Here is a 17,094-nt window from a genome sequence, read left to right as displayed (position 1 = left end):
ATTGTCACACTCCTACTACTGTATATCTAAATAATGCTATGATGTCAACATTGTAACAGTGATAGAACAAACACTACACTGGAATTCTCAAAGTGTCATTGTTTCATCAGTGACACTTTGTCTGCCAATTGCTCCCAAGTGATGACAATAGCCATGCATAGCTTCTCTCTGTGTGTGTGTGTGTGTGTGTGTGTGTGTGTGTGTGTGTGTGTGTGTGTGTGTGTGTGTGTGTGTGTGTGTGTGTGTGTGTGTGTGTGTGTGTGTGTGTGTGTGTGTGTGTGTGTGTGTGTGTGTGTGTGTGTGTGCGTGCGTGCGTGCGTGCGTGCGTGCGTGCGTGCGTGCGTGCGTGCGTGCGTGCGTGCGTGCGTGCGTGCGTGTGTGACTGTGATCTCACTCTGCAGCTGTGTCTGCATCTGTCCCGTAATATCTCCTCAGGTTTAAAATCATGGAGTCATCCTCTGATGAAGAGGAGCAAAGAACCTTCGTCCAAGTAATCAGTGAGAAGTACAACCCAGAGAACTTCCCTTACGGCCAAGGCATAGGAGTGGTGATCCTGCCCAGACCTCCTGGATCCCCCGTCAAAGGTTAGAGGAGGTGCAGTGAGGCGTGGGAACAGTTGTGTAACGTAACTTTTCACACTACCGTACCCCTTCAGAGATTTCACCCCATGCCATGTCCCCCCTACACCTGCACAGTTAAAAAAACATAATAATGTAATATCGTATACAATGTATCCCTACAGTGGAATAATAATAATCTGTAAGCACACAAGAAAACAACTTATTCAGAATTATCACTTGATTTATTTACTTATTTAGCAATTTCAGTGGGAAAAAATCTCTTTTATTTTGGAAAAATAAATCTACTAAGCGTTTGTTAATTGAACATAATAGCGCAGGGTTCCTGCGGATCCTTAAAAAGTCTTAAAAGGCATTAAATTCATGAATCTAAAAATAAGGCCTTAATTGTCATTAAAATGTCTCAAATTAATGTTTCAAAAGTCTTACATTTTAACACATAAGTATTATTTTATGATTATTAACATTTGTTTTGAAAAAAATGTATAAATTACCATACCATTGCGCAACTACAAAACAAGGACATGGTTGCAGCGGGACTCTGTGCAGTTGCACGTCGTGCTTGGAGCAACTTTTAACAACGTGGAGAAATGTAAATTTAATGAAAATTGCCTGTCCAACCAAGATTTTTCATAATGGTTTTCATTTTTTGTATTTTTGTTGTGGTTTTATTGATTTCTGGCTATTTTTGTAGTCGTCTTGTGTGTTTTTGGAGTGATTTTGATTATTTTAGTCTGTTTTATTTGTCATTTTGTACATTTTTGTGTGTTTACTTTGGAGGCCAATCAGTTGCACGTTTGCACTAGACACTGGAAAAAAATTTTTTTTTACCCTTTGTAATTGATGTGGCATTTTTTTTTTTATTATTGTGAAGTTGGTCTTAGATTTAATTTCAAATGGCAATGAAAAAAAAGTCTTAAAAAGTCTTGAATTGAATTTGAGTAAAGCTGTAGGAAGTACAGTGCAGTAATACTTATAATATTCATCACCCTGAAAGTGTGAAGTACAACTTTAATGTGAATAGTAAGGTTGAGATGATACACACAACTCTGCAATGTTTGGCTGAATTTCAGAGAATCTGAGTCTTAAATTGTTTTCTACACAAAGTATTTTTCTGTTTTGTTTTCATGTTTTTTAAAGCTGAAAGTCCACTTTCACACCACTATGTGCTAGCAGGGGGCATCAAGCATGTTTGGCTCGCGCAAAGCAATGTAGCTCAATGTAGATCATGTTTTCACTTTTTTTAAATAAGATTGTTTTTCTGTCACCACTAGAGGGCACTCTTACAGAAGTTAATGTGTAACTAGTGGCAATGCATGGAGGCTCCTGACTGCTGGTCGATTTATATTCTGGCTTTCAATGTTGTCACACTGTTTTTCATTTTTTTGTAACGTACGCCCAACGACAATTTGCGTACCCCACTTAGAAAACCGAGGGTCTAGAACAGGGGTCACCAACCTTTCTGAAACTGTGAGCTACTTAATCGGTATTGAATAGTCCAAAGGGTCACCAGGTTAAAAAGCACTTCTTTAATGATACATATTCACGGTTTCACTTTAATGAGAGGATAAGATTATAAGGAAGGCGAGCAGTAACTTAAAAAGCAAGGAAATATTTCAACATATAGCACTTTATTTCTCCTAATTTATGCAATTGTTTCATTTTCATTATGTCATAGAAAATGATCACCTTCCTATTTATATACTAGCTACTAACAACGTTCAACTAATTGTACAACATGTAACATTTGTAAAATTGTAACAGTTATGTTGAATTTTACGAAAATCCACCTTGAGTTTTTAAAAATATTTTTTATATAGTGCATATCATATTATATATATAACATACCACTGACCATACGCTATATCTGCAACACTTAAAACTTGTGAAAATAAACATATATAAATGGCAATTTAATGCTAAAACTTTATCACATGCAGCAGTATTTAACTCAACTATCTACATCTCTCATCTGTATGTAACCTTGTGATTTTAAATCCTGGAAAGTAAATCAGATTTTAGATGGAGCTCATTGATGACTGGAGCCCCTGAGGGCACCTCACATGGTCCATGCGGGCATCTTGTTTGTGACCCCTGGTCTAGAAGAAGCACTGACTTTGGTTTTGTTGTTCCTAGATCGCCTCTTCCTGCCCAGCATTCTGGTTCTGAATGGCTGTGGGATCAGGAAAGCGGGCGACAGGTCCGATATCGCAACCTTCTGTGCTCACGTGGTGGAGCTAGACCTGTCCTTCAATCAGATCAACGACTGGACAGAGGTGGGTTTGTATAGTTAAATATACGATAAATGAATCCATCTTTAACGAAGAACAAGCTTCAAACTCATTTAGAAACCATGTTTATGAGCTATCCTGAATTATCCTTTGTTACCTCAGTTAGGCGAGGATTGGCTTCAACTGGTGACCATGTTAACTGGTGACCCGCTCCCACAAATTAACCTTTTGGTTTCCTTAAGCTTTTAGAATAACAGCGGCGCACGCACGGAAAAGCTAAACTTAGGTTTTTGGGGATGTTGCCAGGTCTGCACCATTGTCTCCAATGTTCCTCACTTGGATTTCCTCAACCTGAGCATGAACCCACTGAGCAGCGTGGACCTGGAGCCCAGCATGGCCGAGGTTTTCTCTCGAATCCGCCACCTCGTCCTCAACAACACAAAAATTAGCTGGGACACAGTGCACACTCTCACACAAAACACTCCAGAGTAAGTGACGAGGTGTCGCCGCATGAGGTTGGCAGTTCCTGTGATAATGCAACGGGTTGTGTATAATGTGTGCACCTGTATGTTCCTGATTTAAATCCCATCTGTTTATAACTTGGTGCTCAGGCTGGAGGAGCTCTTCCTGTGCCTGAACGGCTACAACACTGTGACCGAATCCCAGAAGCCGTGCCCGTCGCTACGCCTGCTGCAGATCACTGACAACCAGCTGCAGGAGTGGGCTGAGGTGAGAAAGTTTGGGCTGCTGTACCCCAACCTGAGCACCCTGGTGCTGGCCAACAACAGCGTGGACTCTGTGAGAGACACCAAGGAAGCACTGGAGCATCTGTTCCCCAACCTGTGCAGCATCAACCTCAACAACACAGGTCTGGATGGTGGCATTGGTGCACGTTTGTGTCGGATGTTTGACGCACAAGTGTGAACGTGTGTTGATTTTCAGGGCTGAGTAAATGGGAAGATATTAAGAGGCTGAACATGTTTCCAAACTTGAAAGAGGTTAAAGCAAAAGGGATTCCTTTACTGCAGTCTTACAGCACCCAGGAGAGGCGTTACCTGCTTTTGGCACAGTAAGATTAAAGCGTTAGACGCACGTTGTCTATATTTGAATCTAAGCACCTACAAACTGCTGCTCCTGCCTGCAGACTGCCCTCTATAATGCTGCTGAACGGGAGTGCAGTGTCAGTGGGAGAAAGAGAGGACGCAGAGAGGTTTTTCATCCGTTATTACCAAGACCAGGGCTGCCCAGAACCAGAGCTGTCTGAGAGGTAGGATACGCACTCTCAAACCAACACACATGGGTCTGTAAAGATGGTTTTTATCATGGAATATGATGATGTCAAATGGAAAACATCCTACCTGTCTTTATGACATTTTGTAAAAAGGATGAAATGAAAAAAAGTCATGTCCGATGAAGGGCGTTCAGCCCGAAACGTCACATTTTTTGGTGTAAATTAAATTAAAATTGGGAGCTAACCACGCAGTTGTGCTGACTTTTTTTTTTCATTGCATATTTGGACGTTTTTGATCCAGCAAACTGCTTACAAATGGATGTGTGTGTTTTTTTGATTGTGCTACATTTTTTTTTTTTTTAGGACCCTGACATCAGTGACAGTGTGTTTATCAGGGTTGGGGTCAATTACAATTACGTCTTCAATTATCCATGTTCAATTACAGCTAAATTACAATTATGGTGGCAGACATTTTTTCCAATTACAATTGAAATGATAATTTCCCCCTGAAAGTCAATTACAATTACATTCTCAATTACTAAAGTTCAATTTCAATTAATCACAATTACCTAACCTGAAATAAATAAGCCCATATAATGTAACCTTCCTCTTGTGTTAGCTTCCTGTTAGTGTCTCTTATGATAACGGGTCAGTTTGACCCATGTCTTAAATCAACTGTAAAATACACTACACAATATTATCCATCATCTAATTAGTTTTTAATGTCTCGGTTACCTTGTTAGGTTTATTTACCAATGAAAATATTAGGATAGAACAGAATAGACTTTATTGCTATACATGTACAGCTACAGACACAAAATTTGTTGACTTGCTCAACATCCCACAGTGATGATGGCCCAGGTGAGATTCAAACCAGTGACTCTCCGATTACAAGCCAGCTTCCTTAACCACTAGGCCACCACTACCCTGGTATTCATATTTTTGGTGTGGGCGTTTGTGCCTTTTTCTGTCAAAAATGGTAAAAATGATCCTCAAGTAAAGTGACAGGCACTAGGGAAACTTGATCTGAACCATATTTGAATAATTATGTATGTGTAACATGGTTCTTCAGGTTTGCATTTGATTAAATTGTAATTTACATTTTTTATAGAATTTCCTTGACAATTACAATGACAAAGTCAATTATCTGAACCCTATTACAATTTAATTACCATTAAAACAGCAATAGATTCCTTGCAATTACAATTACAATAATAAATACCTCATAATTGTAAAGAATTAATGGCTGCATCTTAGAACGTGACACAATACTGATGGTGTTAATGTAGTAAATAAGAGCCTGTGTTGTGTTTTGCAGGAGTAAAACTTGGTTGTTTTTGGTTCATATCTCATGTAGCCATAAGTAGGAGCAAAATGTTCCACCAAATCATTGCTGGACTAAAAGTGTTTTCATCTGATCTTATGTTCACAAGCTAAATCTCTTGTGTATAGTTATTACAACTAATACAAGTCAATGTGTGACTATGTCTCTAGTTCTACCAACAAATTGTGTTTTTTTATACCTTTTGTCAGATATGGGCAACTTTTATCACATGTGGGCCACAAAAATGTGATCCGGGGCCACAATATAACAAAAATAATTACAGTGAAGAACAAAGGTTTTTGTTTGTTTTTGTTGTGTGTATTTTGGAGTCATTTTGTAAATTTCTGTTGTCATTTTGTGTAAATTTGTTGTCGACTCGGGTATTTTGTAAGTGATTATTTTCATTTTATGTATTTTCATTGTCCTTTTATGTGTTTCTAAAGTCATTTTTTGTGCATTTCTGCTGTCGTTTTTGTTGTCGTTTTGTATACTTTGTATGTGTTTCTGTGATTTCTTTTTTTTTTTTAAATTTGATGTATTTTTGTGTGGTTTTTTGCTGTCATTGTTGTGTTGTGTATGGGGCGGCGCAAAATAAGACATGTTTTATTTCTTTTCCATAGCTCTAGGCAAAACAGACGTTCCAAAGCATGTACATGGTTATGTATAAATCCTGAATGACTGCTGTCCTGCATGATTTATTCTTCACTGATTATAGTCAATGGCTGGTTCACAAGCCTTCTGCAGTGATGGATGAAGACATACTTTTTCAATTTTTGGGACATACCGGATATTTAACAGAGGCAGGACTGAGGCTAATCATGGAAGAAGAGAGGGAAAGACCTCAGCTGGTGCTTTTTACTCCTTTAGGGAACCATGTGAACACCTGTGCGCCACCTTGAGACTGAGCAATGAAATAATTTGTTATTGGCCGCGGACTGCATTCCACTTAACCTGAGCAGAATGTGGGGAGGGCTGTCAGATGGAAGGTGTAGTCCCTTACTCAGAGAAACTAACCTTTGGGAGACAATGCCACCAGTCTTTCACTGCTCAATGGCACCTTTGTGTTGAGAATTCTCTGATTGGGAAACCGATCCACCAGCTCGTAGGTCCATTTTTTTTTTTAATGTACACCAACTCTGTCTCACCCAAATCTTAAGGGAAGACATTGGATTTTATTTTATTTTATTGAAGCTTCCCTTACAGTTCAGGTCTACACAGGTTAAACTGTGAAAGGCTCGTTTACCTAAATTCAAAATCCTCCGATCATTCCACTCCTTATATTCAGGCTTTTTCCTTATTCTAATTAAAAATTATTAGCATCAGCCCCAACAATGAGCCTGTGATGACTGGACTGTTGGATCACCTGCTTTTTTCACTTCAATGCTCCGGTGTGTGCACGCCTCACTTCCTTGGGGAAAACGTGACACCAGGGTGCATGATGGGTAGAAAAGGAGTCCGCTTTGGGCAGTGTGATACTTTGGGTCGTGTTCTGCTGGGAAAACGTGGGCCCCTTATTGTGTTTAAACAGTTTTTAACACAACTTGAAATCACGGTGGAATAGTTAACACTTCTGCTCAGGGTTTGGTTTTTAGTGTGGCCTTGGGGCTGTTCTGTGTAGAGTTTGCATGTTCTCCTCATTTCCATTGGGTAGTTTGATTTAATGTGTCAGGTTTTTAGCTTTTCTTGTCATTTTAATAATTTTTAAGACTTAGAATGTAGTTTCGCAGTGACACACTGTAGAGATACAGGATTCAGGTTGGATTTCCTTTTTGCAAATGCAGTTTGTTTCCATAATGCAACGTTTCGGCTGTGATGCGACACTTTTTTGTGTGCACATGGGTGTTAAAGGGTTTTCGGACACGCTGGGTAAGCAATGAGCCCTATTCTCTTTTGTCTCTGATACAGGCCTGTGGCGCTACTGCCCAGAGAGATACGAGCACACTGGGGGCGGGTCAGTCTCTCAGGTGAACACACCTGCCTGCTTTAAGTCTGTAACTGTAAATGCAGTCTTAATGCCATAAATCTTACATATAGCAACAAATATTTAGGCCTGATGTCTCAAACAAATACCTTTAAGTTCCCTTTTTTGTCACTGGTTTGACCGAAGAAGCTAAAAACTCCTTTTTTAAGCAAACTCTGGGAACAAAATGTATTTCTGTGTGGTATTCATTGAGTTTTTTAGACTTAAATGAAATAAACATTTGACAAGTCAATGTTGGCAGTTCAGACATACTGTATTCAGTATTTTTTATCTACCTGTAGATAATTGTGTTTATTGAATGATAACAAAGGAAGAGTTATAGTTTGGCATAATAACAAAGCAGTTGGGATTGTTCAAAAGAAATAAAAGCCTTTACATTGGGAGGCAGTCTGGAGGAAATGCAGGATATCACTGTTTAGATCTTTTGAAGCAGAAACTGAGCTGGGATGAAACCTCAGATCAAGGCTTTTTGTTGCCAGATTTATTTTTCCCGGGATTTTACGAGTCATTGAACATAATTAAATGTAATTTAAAGCTGCTACCCACGATAATAAATAGTGTATGCCTCAGCCACATACATCAATGAATCAAAGGAAAGGACTAAGGTCGAAAATTGCCGCTATAAAGTTTGCTTCCATCTCCATCATAAAGACATAGTTTGTTGACATTTTTGCGTATTGCATTGTGTGTTCTGGAGTTCAGTAATGCTTAGAAGTGTTTTTACTTTATTCTTTCCGTGATTTCTTGAGTTTTTTCACCTGAAAAGGAGGATATTCATTTTCTATACACCATCTTTGTTCTAGTTTGTTCTCGGTATTCCTCGTGTTATTAAATTGAAGTAAAAACACTTCTATGCACCCGATTCATACAATTCAGTGCAAATTTCAACAAACCCTTTTCCTTTCTTTTTGGTTTAATGATGATTCATTGATCTATTAGATTATGATTAATCTATGATTTTATCTTATAAAACAATGTCAGGGGTGGCAGCTTTAATGACATCAAAATCTTGAATTTGATTATCAGTGGTGTTAGAAATATTTTTGTGGTTTAATTCAATTTAATTCAACTTTATTTACATAGCGCTAATTACAACAAAAAGTCATCTCATAGCGCTCATCAGAAAACATAAATATCTTTAAAAAAAAACAACAATTACACATGAACAAGCATCAACTACGGTGGGGAAAAAATCTCTTTTAACAGGAAGAAATCTACAGTAGAACCAGGCTCAGAGGTGGCAGCCATTTGTCTGGGCTGGTTGAGGTTAGTGGACAAAAAGAGGAGAACAGAACAGGATAGAAATAAAGAACATCAGATCAGGAACCGCCAAACTCCAGCTTCAAGACACCTGAAACAGTAAAAGAGAGAGAAGGGCGAGGAGAAAGCACAGAATGCAGAAAAACATGATACAGTGCCACTCTTCTCCTACAAAAAGGAGGTGGTGGTGGTGGATTGGGTTTGAATGTAATGTTGGCATTCTACTATACACTTTAAGTTTTTAGTTCCTATTTTTACATTTAGAGCTTTGCTCTTAGTTAGGTTAACACTTATTATACGGTATACGCTTTTTTCAAATAAGTAGGGTTTGAGTTTAGCCATGAAGGTGGAGAGGGTAGCAGCCTCCCGCACTAAGACTGGGAGCTGGTTCCAAAGGTGAGGAGCCTGGTAGCTGAACGCTCTACCTCCTGCTCTACTTCTAGACACATTTGGAACTTCCAGTAGACCAGCAAACTGAGAGCGGAGAGTTCTGCCCGGACGATAGGACACTAACCCCCAATTTCCGCCTAACTGGAGCTGATAGGTTTCCACTTTAGTCTATGTGTTAATTTCCACCGGGTCTGCTGCGGTGCGTGTCTACTCCTTACTGGATGCGGCAGTCCGTTGCCCTCCGCCAGATATACGCAGGGCTTCTATTTCTGGCGGACATTGGAGCACGACGCATCAATCAGCACAGAGCAAATTAAGTTAAACAGGAAATTAAGCACGTACTCCGCAATAAAATATCGGGTTACTTTTCAAAATAAAACACTTCAGATTATATTTCAAGTAAATACATCACCAAAATGTCATAATGTGTAAAAACAAATTCACATCCACTATATTGATTCCTCTCATACTGCAACTACACTGTAAACTGCAGCAACTTTGATTTAGTTCATGTTTTACTGGTGCAGTTTTATCTCTTCTCTGTTGGCTGTTGCTAAAAAATGTGTCTATGACAAATCTAGAGAGTCCAACCTTCTTGTTCTCCTTTGTTCGGAACACTGACCTGTTTATCTGTTTATTGTTGCGTTTATAACACATACATTTAACTATGTTCTCGCACGATTATATAAATATCGTGAGAACTGCTCTGTCTTGTGACGTCACTGTCGTTCAACCGGAGTGCACCGCGGCGCACTCAAAACGCAACCGGTGTGAATTACCGGACGCCGGACAGTGGTGAAATACCGGATCGGTGCCGTGGCGCAGCGGAGACGTATCCAGTGGAAACCCCGGGTAACAGGTCTTTAAGATACTGTATACAGGAGCTTGATCATGTAGAGCTTTGTATGCTAACAGTAGGGTTTTAAATTCTAATCTAGATTTTACAGGAAGCCAATACTGGAGAAATATGCTCTCTCCTACTTGTACCTGTTAGTAATCACTCTGCAGCATTCTGGATTAACCGGTTTACAAAGACAATGGATAAGATTAGCATTTCTAACTGCCAGGTTTGCAATATGAAGTGTTTGGTCTCATAAACATGCAAAAACATTGTCAGTATTTGCAGAAATGGCAGGTAACAGAGTAAAAAATACTATACTTCATCAGGATTTTCAGGTATTTGAATTTGGCTTAATCTTTTGGTGAAGACTTTTTTTTTAAGCAAATATCTGTACTTACTATTCATTACGTTCTGAAAGCTTGCTTACTTTTTAAATTTCTTGGGTAAAAAAGATCGGAACGTATAAGAGAAAACTTACAAAACACAGAGCAGAAAAAGGAAATGTATCCACGGCAGAAGCTAGCAGCAGCTGTGTTGCCAGGTTAGGTTTATTGTGCCCGAAAAGAGGTGGTGTTTGTTTCTCTTTTTACTTTAATGTCACTTTTGTTTTTAGGTGCGTAATCCCCCTTTGTTCAGTTTCTGTTTCTTAGTATTTTGTCTCTAAGTCTAGTATCTGGCTTAGTTCCACTTCGATGGTGATTTTCTTTTCTGCTGCTTGTTTTTAACAAAGAATGTGGAATAAAAATTAGAGCCCTGACCTCTTTTCACCTGTAGCGTGGTTTGGACCTTTACAGCCCCACTGACCACCTCAGGTGAACCTTCAAAGCCAAATGGCTCCCCTCAGAAAGGCACTTTGTGCACTGTAGCCTTAGAGGAGAATTCCCAGGGTGGACTGGGAGTTTTGGCCTGAAAACCTGGACCAGGGGACAGGCTTTGTTTAGGGGAAGAGAAATTACTTTAAATGGCCCAGCTGTTACAGTGGCTTTTAAAGCTCAACCCTTTTCCCTGGGATTTTATTTAGCCTCTGCTGGATCCTTATCTACATCAAAGTCCCCTGAGGGGCCTGAGAGCCTCTCACAGCAGCGAGAAGCAGACGAGCCTGTGTTTCTCAAACTCCTAAACACACCATAGGTATGTAAGTTTTCACCTACTTGTTTTAGCTGGTCAGGTTTGCACGAGCAAAACACAGAGGACACTTGATTTACTAAAGGTTTGCATGTGCATCAAAACGTGGAAGTGCACACACATTACTGTTGTTGTCCTAACCCCGTTAGTAGTAATAAGGTTGTATCTGTCAAACAAGCAAAATCACACCTGTGATCTATTAAGTGCATTGGCTTCTTGCAACCACTGGGTTGATCAGTGTTTTTCCGACTACACAGCCTTGGTGCACTCCACAGCCATTTAAACGACCGCTGACACCCCTGTCTTCGGCTTGGCTCGGCTCACCACCTGCCACTCAACACCACCCCATGGCTATTGAGCATCGGGCACGACACCCGTCAGTGGCTTGGGGATGACATCGCCCATGCCACCACGCGCGGTCACCAGGCGCTGGTTGTCGGCCCTCCACTAGCTTAGCAACTAGCAGCCACGTGTTAGCACGAGCTAGCTTCTCCTTCCTGCCTTCACCCCAGCACACCGGAGGGCAATGCCCCACACACCGGAGGGGTTGAAGGCTCGGGGGCTCTGCAGGTGTGGCAAAAAGATTTTGGAGCGTGACACTCACCAAGTCTTCTCCAGGTGCCTTGGGCTGGAACAGGCCCAGAGGGCCTTGGATGTTTCCGGGTCCTGCCACCCCTGCACCACCTTCACCATGAAGAGCCTCCGCAGACAGCTGGCATGACAGTAAAGGCGGTTCTCCTGTCCTGAGTGGTATGGTGCTGCCCTGCGGGCTGGTGTAGCGTGTAATAAGCTTGTCTGCAGTACGGGAGCTACGATATTTCCCATTGTGAGACATCGAAACGAATGTTATGAAAGAGAACTATAGGTTATTTACATAACCCCGCTTATCTCCTTGTCTCACATAGACAACACTTCTTGCCGCCTGAGTGAGAAGAGGTTTGCTTATTGAATGCCAATGTATTCTCCGTTCACTCTACTTATAGTAGGTAGGACTTCCTGTTATGGATGAATACATTTCACCAGCCAATCAGGTTGGCTTTATGAGAAAGGGCTTCTGTGATATGGCGCGGAGGCGTATATCCTATAATGAGACATCACACTCATATTGTTATAGACCACCATTTCTGGAATTTTTAAAGACAAAATATTAAATATATATTATATATTTTTCTTTCTTGCTATTCTTCTATCTGTCCATCTTTTCTTGACTTCATCTACTGTTCCTCCTTTTTTTTTTTACAATATTGACTTTTTCACAGAGCAAGCAATCTTCTTTGAAATAGAACAAAAGCATTGTGGAGTACGCCTGCCGTGACGATATATGTGAACGCTGAAATCTCCTAAGTGACCACGCACACATGTAAAAGGATATTATGTGTATTTGAGACTGTAAGTTTATATACAGTAAATGGCTCCAAAGACATGTTTGACACAAATTAGTATCAAAGTTTTGTTATTCAGCTTTAAACCAATCAACTACAGTGCATTCATGTAATGGTTGGTATGGGTTTTGTGTTTTTGTCGTTTTGTAGGTTTTTTTGTAATTTGTATTTGTAATTTTGTGTGTTTTGTTGTTGTTTAGTGTGTGCTTTGAGTTATTTTGTTTATAGTTGCTGTCATTTTGTGTGTTCGTGGAGTCTTTTTGTGTATTAGTTTTGGGGGCCACACAAAATTAGACCACGAGCCACCATTTGCCCCTGTCTGGTTAAATGATATGTGAATGAAGATATATGTTTATTATCATTTAAGAGATTTGAAAGGAAAACACATTGAAGTGTGTTTTTCTTCAGGTACCACATCCTGGTGTCTAAGTACGGCCACTTGGCTCCGCTAGCAGAGGTGGACCTGACCCCGACTTGTGCCATGATAAACGTGCGTTGGGGCGACAGAGTGGAGAGGGTCAGCCTTCGTCTGGAGCAGACGGTGGGTGACCTGAAGAAGCAGCTCAGAGCTCTGCTGCAGCCGCCGTCCAACGGTATCCGCCTCTTCTACATCGCCCATGAAATGTGTTCAGTCCTGGGACCCGAGGAGCTCAAATTTGGCTCGAGGGCTCTTCATTCATACAGCATCCGGGACGGAGACGAGATCCTGGTTGTGCTTAAAGCCAAAAGTCGCTGCAGCTCCTCGGGACTTTGAGGTTTGGGGTTTTTCAAGCAGTGGAAGAGTAGAATTTAGTCAACAGTGATAATGAACACCTACTGGTTGCTGAGGTTGAACTTGTGAATGGAAAGAGGATCAGGCTTTTCCATTTTGAATGTATAGGGTTGGCCGTTCATCACATGAAACAGAAATATGCATTAGTTTGTTTGCACATGGGATTATGATGTTCAGAGGGATTTTTAATTTTAGAGAAAATTGCACATTTTTGTGGTTTAAGTGTTAAGTGGCTGTCGTTTACATCTCAATGATAGGAAATGCTTTCTCAACTTTACAATGGGACAAAGAGCACTTAAAGGCTAGGATTACTTTCTAAACGTGGACACTGAATGCCATATTTAAAAAAAAAAACTTCTTGATAATTAAAGGGGCGGTATTATAAAAAAAATCACTTTACAATGGTTTTGCTACAGTGACATACATCTTTTTCACCTCATTCAGAGGGCCAAAGTTGTAACAGTTCTGTTTCCTCCCTCCCTTGTTATTCCACATTGGGGCTGGGTATCGCCAGATGCCTCGCGATACGATATATCGCAATATTTTTTCCCCGAGATAATTGATATATCGCGGAAAATTTCAACCACGATACATCACGATATCTGCGTCACTGAAGAAATTCAGAATTCATCTACTGCACTGAATCCATTTCACAAAAATTACAAATCATTGTCAATCAATTTCACATGAATGACAGCCAAGTAAAACAAAGTGTACACTGCACAGTGGCTCTTCTTAACACACACACTGACCACAACTAGTCCAATGTCCTTGTGTTATGTTTAAGTCTTTAAAGGTAGGGTAGGCAATTTTCAAAAGCTAGCAGGATTTTGAATGTAGCCTCTCCGATGGCTCCGCCTTTACCTCCTTCCCCCCTCCCCTCTGTGCTCCATCTCACTCACATGCATGCGCACAGTTGCTCTAGAAGCAGACCTCAGCTTATCGCTTGTATTGTCTAGAAACTTTGTTGTCTCATGTCTCATTCAGCAGTAAGTAAACGTGACCAAAAACTCTGTTTTAACTCTGTCAGCGGTGACGCACTTTCAGAGTGAGCTCGTGCATGTGAGGGATCGAGAACGAGCAGGGAGACGTGATTGGTTTAAAAAAAAAAAAAAAGGTTTGTTTTTTTCTATTGGTCGATGTTATTACAGGTTTACAGCTGCTACAGTTGATGGATTTTCTTCGTTCCTTTTTCAGAGGACATAAGATCTAAATTTCTATCAGGACATAAAGACAATTTCAACCAAAAACTTAAAAAGTGTATCTTGAGAAAATTGCCTACCCTAGCTTTATGGGAAGACTGATACAAAATAATGCTTCACCAAAATATTGGTAATGTTTCTTTGAATCATTAAAAACAAAATAAATGCAGAAAATACTCATTTCAGTGCTAGTATTATCAACTTCTCTGTAAACACTGACACATATCAGTGCTGCTTAACAAGCAGATTGAACTTGTTTTATGAAAACTGGAAAATTTCACTGCATATTAAAAATAAACATTTCAGTCAGTGCATTACCCTGGCATCGATGGTCTCGTCCACAACAACACGCAACTTTTGCCAGGGATCTTCTGTAGCTCTGATGAGATGGTAACACACTGAGCAGGTGACGCTACTCAGAGTGCCTCAGCGCCTGACGAGAAACGGACAGAGTTTTGCAGGCACAGCAAACTTAACCAGGCACTGGTCGGCTTTGTATTGAAGGGTCAAACATACTCAGGCAGATCCCGCGCACAACGGACTCGATGCGGACTGTCCAGCAGTTTAGTCGGGGTTTCAGGTGATTTAGGCAGTGTTGAATGCAGCCAAGGCGGTAGAGGGAGGGCGGTGTACCTAATAAGCGCTCCCCAGAAACATTTCCCCATAAAAAAACTTTCCTTGTCTCACGCCGATTCTCTCAATTACATTTTGTCTGCTATTCCGTTAAACTTGGATTTTATAGAGCCCTATACTTATCTTGTGTAATAAGTGGAAAAAAACCAATAAATATCGATATTTGGCGCCAGTGAATTGCTAATATACCGCTAGACAAAACCATGTGATGTATGTCATATACATCATATAACATATTTTGCCACACCCTTTTCCCACATTTTGTAAAAAGTCAGCTCCAAACGGGCGAGTTGGATTTTCCCCTCCAGAGCAGTTCCATTTTTAGTACCCGTTATATCGCCTCGTGTCGCCTTTGACTTGATCTGACGTGTTTGTGACACAATGCAACGCAGCGGTTGGACAAAACAAATGATTATCACCTTAAATTGACTATTTCTTTGGTTAGGAGAGGGGGAGAAGAAAGTGACTTAGCAGCTCCGGTGAGTCAGTGTTTGAAGCAGCAGCAGCCGCTGACTGACTCTGCTGTTGCCGCATACACACAATGAAACAGTGTTAGTGTGACTCACAATCACAATAGCCGTTTAAATGTTCATGTGTTTTACTGTGATGTGTAGTTTTTTGGCTGAAAACAATAACAACAGTGTGTGGATAGCAAAAGAATATTGCTTTGGCGATCACTGATCTCCCTCGCAAGAGCGAGGCATGACGTCTAACTCGCCGACTCATGAATATGCATAAGTAGGCCCTAAAACAGCCCGTTTTTAGAACTGCACAGAAAGTGACTTTTCAGAGAGCTAAAACTCTGGAAAATAGGCGAGTTTGGGAAAATAAACCTCAAATACTTTGTTGTTGGGGTTCTTAGAACAAATGGAAATGGCTGAATAATAGCATAACACCGCCCCTTTAAATAATCAAAGTTGTAACTGATGAAAACAAGCTTGTGACTAAATATCAATAATCCAAACACTCAAATAGACAAATTGTAACAATTTAAAAGCTCATCAGCAATTTCTTATTAATTTTATAATAAAAAAAAGTTTAAAACATTTAACACAAGAGCATTCAATTCTACTCTGAAACCCAAATTAGGCAATACATGCGGAAATAGTTGAAAAAATCATACCCTAATAAAGAAATGAGATGGCATTATTGTAGACATGATGTGGGCACAACTTCCTGATTGCTAAAGAATGTCACAATGAGCCAATGAGAAGGTTTATAAGAAAATAATTTAGTTTCTGTTTAAATCAACATTTTTTTTTAACATATCATTAGGCAGGAGTAGAAGAAGTTTTATTTTCAAATGTATATATATATATGTATACATATTCAGGGCTCTTATTGTGAAAGAGGTGGATGTTGTTGTTGTCCTATGTGTACAAAGATAAAGAGAGTTTAGCTGCATGTATTTTTATTTGTGGTTAATCTGTTTAATTACACAGTCAGTCGCTCCAATAATTAGAAAGTAGCGGCCCCAGGAATAAGGATTTTCCCTTGCACATTTCCTCTGCACATATTTAGCTGTCAACTAAAAGTTTTTCAAGTTTAATTTACAATGTTACTACCAGAGCAGACTCAGATGGGCTTAATCCATCAACCCTTATTTTGAGAAGATTAGAAGATAGCCTTCCTGGTTTCCCAGGTTCGTCATGCTTCCCATGACAGCGAGTGTTAACCCCCACGCTGAGGATTTAAACAGGCTTGGTGTGGAGTGTATAACATACAGCTGCTCAGTCAGGAAAGACGAGACGCGTCTGAGGTCTGTTTGGGTCCAGGGCTGAGAATAGAGGAGGGGTGTTGATGCTCGGGTTACTGCAGGTCCTCTGGCCTGGGCTGGTCCTCCTATTCCTCCTGCACCACCAGCTAACAAATGTTGTGTCGGGGTCGTATCGTGGCCACACACCAGCTACCCGCCTCTTTTTTGTGACATCCACCTGTTATCCATAGTCGTCTATCTTATGCTGTTAGTCCAAATGTAAACTCTGCTGATAGTGCTTCTCCACCTACTTAAAGAAACACTTGTATAGAAATGTGCTATGGTGCCATGTGGATAACTGGAGATCACTTTTTAATTACCTATAACCCTAGAATAGGAGCTTAAATTGTTTTTTTTGTTTGGTTGGTTTGCATGTTCTGATAAATCA

The 17,094-nt window shown here is 40.3% G+C and overlaps 1 protein-coding gene across 5 annotated transcripts in view; it reads left to right on the top strand.

Moving 5' to 3' along the window:
• The window catches only part of tecta (tectorin alpha), a 52,976-nt gene that overhangs the window by 3,129 nt on the left and 32,753 nt on the right, over nucleotides 1–17,094 (top strand). For 3 of the 5 annotated variants that reach the window (XR_003675544.1, XM_028467554.1, XM_028467552.1), the window contains exons 3-8: nucleotides 436–584; nucleotides 2,715–2,854; nucleotides 3,116–3,297; nucleotides 3,421–3,677; nucleotides 3,752–3,878; nucleotides 3,954–4,076. Coding sequence is in view for 4 of the 5 variants with exons in the window: in XM_028467554.1 (XP_028323355.1) it covers nucleotides 446–584; nucleotides 2,715–2,854; nucleotides 3,116–3,297; nucleotides 3,421–3,677; nucleotides 3,752–3,878; nucleotides 3,954–4,076 (968 nt within the window). In the remaining variant the exon portion in view is untranslated. Of the gene's footprint in view, nucleotides 1–401; nucleotides 585–2,714; nucleotides 2,855–3,115; nucleotides 3,298–3,420; nucleotides 3,678–3,751; nucleotides 3,879–3,953; nucleotides 4,077–12,751; nucleotides 13,847–17,094 lie in introns of those variants that run through there. The other 2 variants (XM_028467556.1, XM_028467553.1) reach the window with 2 other exon arrangements.

This window comes from Gouania willdenowi, chromosome 14 (assembly GCF_900634775.1).
Source record: "Gouania willdenowi chromosome 14, fGouWil2.1, whole genome shotgun sequence".
In the NCBI taxonomy this organism is placed as follows: domain Eukaryota; kingdom Metazoa; phylum Chordata; class Actinopteri; order Blenniiformes; family Gobiesocidae; genus Gouania; species Gouania willdenowi.
This window is presented reverse-complemented; position numbering and strand designations above follow the sequence as displayed.